The 7,136-nt window shown below is 40.4% G+C and overlaps 1 protein-coding gene across 1 annotated transcript in view; it reads right to left on the reverse strand.

Annotated features, from left to right (window-relative positions):
• Positions 1–5,963, reverse strand: part of LOC129835470 (uncharacterized) — a 17,175-nt gene extending 11,212 nt beyond the window's left edge. The window contains exons 1-2 of the mRNA XM_055901107.1: positions 5,762–5,963; positions 25–324 (exon numbers count right to left, since the gene is read on the reverse strand). Coding sequence (XP_055757082.1) covers positions 25–324; positions 5,762–5,846 — 385 coding nt within the window. The 5' untranslated portion in view covers positions 5,847–5,963. The remainder of the gene's footprint in view (positions 1–24; positions 325–5,761) is intronic.
• Positions 5,964–7,136: the final 1,173 nt, after the last annotated feature.

A 7,136-nucleotide genomic window follows, 5' to 3' on the forward strand; every position in this document is an offset into this window, starting at 1 on the left:
ATGGAATAACACAAAGCATTCTACCATGGACTTGAAGATGGATGGTCTTGGTTGGAATCTGGCCTCCTTTGTTTGATGCGGCAGAAACTAGAAATTCCCCTGAGTCTTGCAGTGACAGTTCTTGGATTGTTAAACTAAAGTTACTGTCGTTCATCTCTAGCCTCCCCTTAAACTGTGATCTTGGTAAGGAAACGTACCCATCAAATTCTGCAATGACCATTTTTTTATACTTCCACTCCATTGACTTGATACCTTCCCTTTCTAAGCCTGAGGGCAGCTCCACTGAGTCCCCAACTGCTTTGTTGAACAGAGAAATACCCACACCTGAAACACACAAATACACAACATGACATCCTGACATTGATCAATGGTTACACTTTACACTACAGGGCTCTAATTACTGTGTCATTTTTACTCATGTAAGTACAGTGTAGAAGATATTGTAATTACTAATTGTTCACTGTACACAGTGTGCCTACAGTGTGCCTACACAAATAATGGCACAATAATACACTGCAATGTAAAGTCATACCCCATCAATGAATATGTGATAATGGACTTAATTTAAATAGCACTTTTCCAAGTTTATATATACTGTATGACACTTAACATATCTTAACATATTTGAATGTGTGGGTCTACTTCACTTTATTCAAGTCCACTCCTCCCCCACATTCAGCAGAACAGGATGAGATTACAAGAAAAGAGAAGTGGGGCTGGATCTTTATCAATAAATGCTCCTCTGCTCACGTCTAAGTACAAATCAACTATGTGGAAATGCAAAAACCACATGTAAGAGACTTTGGATCCTTGAAAGTGCTACATAAATACCATGTATTATTATTATTACTATTATTATTATTATTATTAATGTTGTTATTAATTGTACTATTATTATTATTTTTACTATTACTTTATAATTATTATTACATAATGTGTTTACTGTGTAATTATGCACCAGAAATGCATCATACTGTCACACCCAGATCTGTTTCACCTGTCTTTGTGCTTGTCTCCAACCCACCCTGATCTCTTTCACCCGTCTTTGGGCTTGTCTCCAACCCACCCTGATCTGTTTCACCTGTCTTTGTGCTTGTCTCCTCCCACCTCCAGGTGTCACCCATCCTCCTCATTATCTCAAGTGTATTTATACCTGTGTTCTCTGTTTGTCTGTTGCCAGTTCGTCTTGACGTGTCAGGTCTTACTAGCGTGCTTTCCTGTCTTCCTGTTTCTCAAGTTCTGTTTCCTAGTTTTCCCGGTTCTGACATTTCTGCCTACCCTGACCCCGAGCCTGCCTGCTGACCTGTACCTGCCTGACTCTGACCTGATCACAAACCCCTGCCTGTTGTCATGACTTTCCCTCCTGGGTGAGGATCAGAGAGATCCCCCTCTCCCACCAGAGAGGAAGGGGGGGAAGTGGGGGGAGTTGGCCAGTTTTATGACTGTCACAAATACCTTACAGGAACTCTCTCTCCCACTATGCAGAAATGAAAGTAAAACATCCCTTTGTTACAAGAGAGACATTTTGCAGTACTGTAACATCAAAAGATTGGACATTGAAACTATATTTCTAATGTAAATAATGTGGGAAATGGTTGGTGGGACTTAAACAATAATCAAATCAGTTGTTGTGTGGTATCATTAAGGACGGTATAACTAAATAACTGTATCTCTGAAAGTGTACGCATTCAAGGGGTCAGGTTTACATCTAAATGTGGTACAACTTATATGATTAAATATGAAACTATTTGTGAGAAGATTAAATGTGACTTTAGCCTTCTAAATTAGATAACGTTTTTCATAAAGACTTTGCCAAGTCAGTAACCATGCCCACGTGAGCACAGACATTGTGGCAACGGGATGGAACTGCCCTCCAAGGCGAGTGCTAAAAAGGACTTGCTGAAGAATTAACATATTAGACCAGAGAACATGAGGATCATCCACAAGTTGAAATAGTTGGAATCTCTAAAGACCAGTATAAGTGCAGCGTGAGCTGAATGCATTACGAAATGGTTTAATGACTATAATACCAGAAAATGGTAAGACCCTCTGAATCTCTCTCTCTCTCTCTCTCTCTCTCTCTCTCTCTCTCTCTCTCTCTCTCTCTCTCTCTCTCTCTCTCTCTCTCTCTCTCTCTCTCTCTCTCTCTCTCTCTCTCTCTCTCTGTCTCTGTCTCTCTCTCTCTCTCTCTCTCTCTGAAGAAGAAGAATACTGTACACAGGAACATTCAGTCTGCAGCTGTTTATGCACTGTTAGCCTAGGAAACTCGACCGAAGACGAGAGACGAAGAAGAATTATTCAACTGTATGTACGAATTACTTCATCTCTCCTCCTCCCTCTCTTTCTCTCCCCTCCCTTTCACTGTGTAACAAGCCATCATATCGGGTTAGTCCTCTTGGGACTTTTCATTGCAGTAATCAATGTATAATCTATCCTGTGTGTGTGTTTATGTAATTCGGTGTGATTATTTAGTTAGAAAATAAATAACTAAGCCAATTTGTGTATCGCTGAGTCATCATGTAGACTAGGGTTTGTGCAGATTTAACGGATTATGTGATGTTCAGAATGAGACTGATGAGGTAAATAAGAACGAATTAATTGACTGTGACTAATGTAAGAGATATTTACACTACCGTTCAAAAGTTTGCGGTCACTTAGAAATGTCCTTGTTTTTGAAAGAAAAGCAATTTTTTTGGTCCATTAAAATAACATCAAATTGATCAGAAATACAGTGTAGACATTGTTAATGTTGTAAATGATTATTGTAGCTGTGTCTGCATCTGGGTCAATATATTGAGTCATGATAGATATTACTGCACGGTCGGAACTAGAAGCCCAAGCAACGCTATAGAGGCCAGGATCCCGGAGTCACCTCTTCACTGTTGACGTTGAGACTGGTGTTATGCGTGTACTATTTAGTGAAGCTGCCAATTTGAGGACTTTGCAGGCGTCTGTTTCTCAAACTAGACACTCTAATGTACTTGTCCTCTTGCTCAGTTGCGCACTGGGGCTTCCCACTCCTCTTTCTATTCTGCTTAGTGCCAGTTTGCGCTGTTCTGTGAAGGGAGTAGTGCACAGCGTTGTACGAGATCTTCAGTGATGGTTGCTGAGAATGGGCCTCTGTACGCCTATGTAGATATTTCATTAAACATCTGCCCTTTCCAGCTACAATAGTCATTTACAACATTAACCATGTCTACACTATATTGCTGATCAATTTGATGTTATTTTAATGTACAAAACATTTGCCTTTCTTTCAAATATTAGGACATTTCTAAGTGACCCCAACATTTTGAACGGTAGTGTATATCTTTAGAGTTTAGTCGGGAGATAGTAACTCGTTAAATAACTTTTCCCGTGGTGTCCCAAGATTACTAATGAGTTAATTGATACATGATTAATTTAATCATTGTAATAATTAAACACAGTTAAGTGATTTGATAAAATAACAGTCAAACACATTAATGATAGCAACATTACGACACTGTCCTCGACCTGCCCTTTGCCTGCCCCATGTGTACAGTAAATCATCTGAGAACTGTACTATTCGCCTCCTGTGTCTGCATCTGGGTCAATATACTGAGTCGTGATGCATACACTGCATGGGCAACATAATACAGTCATGGCAGCCTACTATTAATCATATATTATTAACCTTTAAACAATGTCTTCTTTCATTAAGTAAGAATAAAATAATACAGTTACAACAAAGCAAACTTTAGTATGTAGGACATAACAGCAGTTGTTCTTGTCCTGCAGTGTAATTTATTATGCAAGAGTTATTTGGTCACACTTTATTTGGATAGTCCCATATGCAGTGCATTCGGAAAGTATTCAGACCCCTTGACTTATTCCAAATCTTATTACGTTACAACCTTACTCTAAAATGGATTAAATTGTTATTTCCCTCATCAATCTATACACAATACCCCATCATTACAAAGCAAAAACAGGTTTTCATAAATGTGTGCAAATGTATAAAGAATACAAAACTGAAATATCACATTTACATAAGCATTCAGACCCTATACTCCAGGCCTGGGCAACTCCAGTCCTCAGGGGTCTGATTGGTGTCACACTTTTCTCCATCCCTAGCAAACACAGCTGAACTAATTACATTTAAAACTGAAGATCATGATTAGTTGATTATTGGAGTCAGGTGTGTTAGCTGGGGATGGGGCAAAGGTGTAACACCAATCAGGCCCCCGAGGACTGGAGTTGCCCAGGCCTGCTATACTCAGTACTTTGTTGAAGCACCTTTGGCAGCGATTACAGCATCAAGTCTTTTTGGGTTTGACGCTACAAGTTTGGCACACTTGTGCTTGTGCTTTTCTCCCATTCTTCTCTGCAGATCCTCTCAAGCTCTGTCAGGTTGGATGGGGAGCATCGCTGAACAGCTATTTTCAGGTCTCTCCAGAGATGTTCGATCAGGTTGAAGTCCGAGCTCTGGCTGGGCCACTCAAGGACATTCAGAGACTTGTCCCAAAGCCACTCCTGCGTTGTCTTGGCTGTGTGCTTAGGGTCATTGTCCTGTCAGAAGGCAAACCTTCGCCCCAGTCTGAGGTCCTGAGCTCTCTGGAGCAGGTTTTCATGAAGGATCTCTTTGTACTTTGCTCTGTTCATCTTTCCCTTGATCCTGACTAGTCTCCCAGTCCCTTTCGCTGAAAAACATCCACACAGCATGATGCTGCCACCATGCTTCACCGTAGGGATGGTGCCAGGGTTCTTCCAGATGTAACGGTTGGAATTCAGACCAAAGAGTTCAATCTTGGTTTCATCAGACGAGAGAATCTTGTTTCTCATGGTCTGAGAGTCCGTTAGGTGTTTTTTGGCAACCTCCAATGCCTGATTGGTGGAGTGCTGCAGAGATGATTGTCCTGGAAGTTTCTCCCATCTCCACAGAGGAACTCTGAAGCTATGTCAGAGTGACCATCGAGTTCTTGGCCACCTCCATGACCAAGGCCCTTCTCCCCTGATTGCTCAGTTTGGCCGGGTTGCCAGCTCTAGGAAGAGTTTTGGTGGTTCCAAACTTCTTCCATTTAAGAATGATGGAGGCCACTGTGTTCTTGGGGACCTTCAATGCTGCAGACATTTTTTGGTACCATTCCCTGATCTGTGCCTCGAACAATTCCTTCGACCTCATGGCTTGGTTTTTGTTCTGATTTGCACTGGCATCTTATGTAGACAGGTGTGTGCCTTTCCAAATCATGTCCAATTAATTGAATTTACCACAGGTGGACTGCAATCAAGTTGTTAAAAACATCTCAAGGATGATCAATGGAAACAGGATCCACCTGAACTGAATTTCGAGTCTCATATCAAAAGGTCTGAGTACTTATGCAAGTAAGGAATCAGTTTTATATTTTAAATAATTTTTCATCAAATTCTAAAAACCTGTTTTCGCATTGTCATTGTTGGGTATTGTGTGTAGATTGATGAGAATGTGAATGTATTTATTCAATTTTAGACCAAGGCTGTAACTTAAGAAAATGTGGAAAAGGGGAAGGGGTCTGAATACTTTCTGATGATCTACAGATGGTCATACTATCAACAAACTATCTGCTTGCTAAGATTAAGTTAAGGTTAGGTTTAGAATAATGGTTGGGGTAAAGGTTAAGGTTAAGATAAGGGTTAAAGTTAGAGTTAAAAACCAAGGAAGTTAACCGTTAAACTATTATTCCTAACTTTATCATGCAAGCAAGCAAATGTAATTGATACAAAACGTGAGCAGCAGAAAGTAAAGATTCCATACAATACTAACCATAGTGGAGGATAGAGAGTAGGACTATTCCCTGTTTGGAGAAGGAGGAGAGGGGACCACCAGACATCTCTGTTAGGAGTTGCATGTCTGTTTCCTCTGGCTGTACGTCCTCCCTATCTCTCTGTGACTGACTGGTAGCTAGCTAGACTCACCAAAACACACAAAGAGAGAGAGAGAGTAAAGAAGAGAGAGAAGAGATTTCCTTTGATGAGGGCTGCTGTTCTAGAATAGACTCGCTGTATGTTAGTTAAAAAGGAAGTCACACTCTAGGCGTTTTCTGAAAGTACCCCTTCACTCAGCTTGAGAGTTAGACCATGAGGAGTGGGTGTGTTTGTGGTCTGTTACTGTACTGATCAGACTTATGGTTATGTGAATTTTTCAGTACATATGTGGCAATTATTTATTTCAGAAGGAGCCAGCAAAACTAGTTATGTGCTTTGGGTCATTTGACACTATTAGACATGCACAGATGGATATTCTTGTAACTGTTATGGCCAACTTTTTACTGTTGCTATGGTTACACCTCTTGGGTATTTTCCAGAACAGGGGTGTCCCTTTCAGAAGAGTTAGCAGGATGACATGTATTGGTTATTCCTGTAGAGTGCCAAGGTCTGTTGCTATGGTCCTACATGCATGAAACTACTTCTGTGACTGTACAGGTTGCATGTCCTAATATGAAGGCAATATGATAACGGTGGCTAAAAGCCAGAGGTGATGAGCCATTAAGAGGAGTTACTAGGACGTAAGGAGGACAAATATATAAGTAGTCTGTGCCAAGACTGGAAGGAAGTTGTATTCATGATCCAGCTCGGCTTTTATTATGAAGTAATAAATAGTCTATTTGAACTCACATGCTCCGGTATTTGTGAAATATGACAGACTAAATATTTCCACGAAAATGGTGTCAGAACAAGGTGTGTATATATTTTAATGTATTTTAATGTATGCCAGCGGAAGGGTTTGCATGAGTTCTCCTGCATGCTTGTTGTTCAGTGTGGTTGAGGTACTTGAAAAACCCGCCGACTTGTGTGTTTTCGGGAGGAAGTGGGCCCTTGAATACTGACAAAGGTCCCCTTCTACGTTTCAGGTAACATCTTGTGTCACTTCCTGCATGGTGGTCTCCGTGACAGAGACACAGTCTGTCTGTCTGTCTGTCCACATACAGTGCATTCAGAAAGCATTCAGACCCCTTTACTTTTTCAAGATTTAGTTACATTACAGCCTTATTCTAAAATGGATTACATGTCTTTTTTTCCTCATCAATCTACACACAATAACCCATAATTACAAAGTGAAAAGAGGTTTTTAGAAATGTTTGCAAATGTATGAAAATATAATACTGAAATACCTTATTTACATAAGTATTCCGACCCTT

Source organism: Salvelinus fontinalis, chromosome 36, assembly GCF_029448725.1.
Source record: "Salvelinus fontinalis isolate EN_2023a chromosome 36, ASM2944872v1, whole genome shotgun sequence".
Lineage (NCBI taxonomy): Eukaryota > Metazoa > Chordata > Actinopteri > Salmoniformes > Salmonidae > Salvelinus > Salvelinus fontinalis.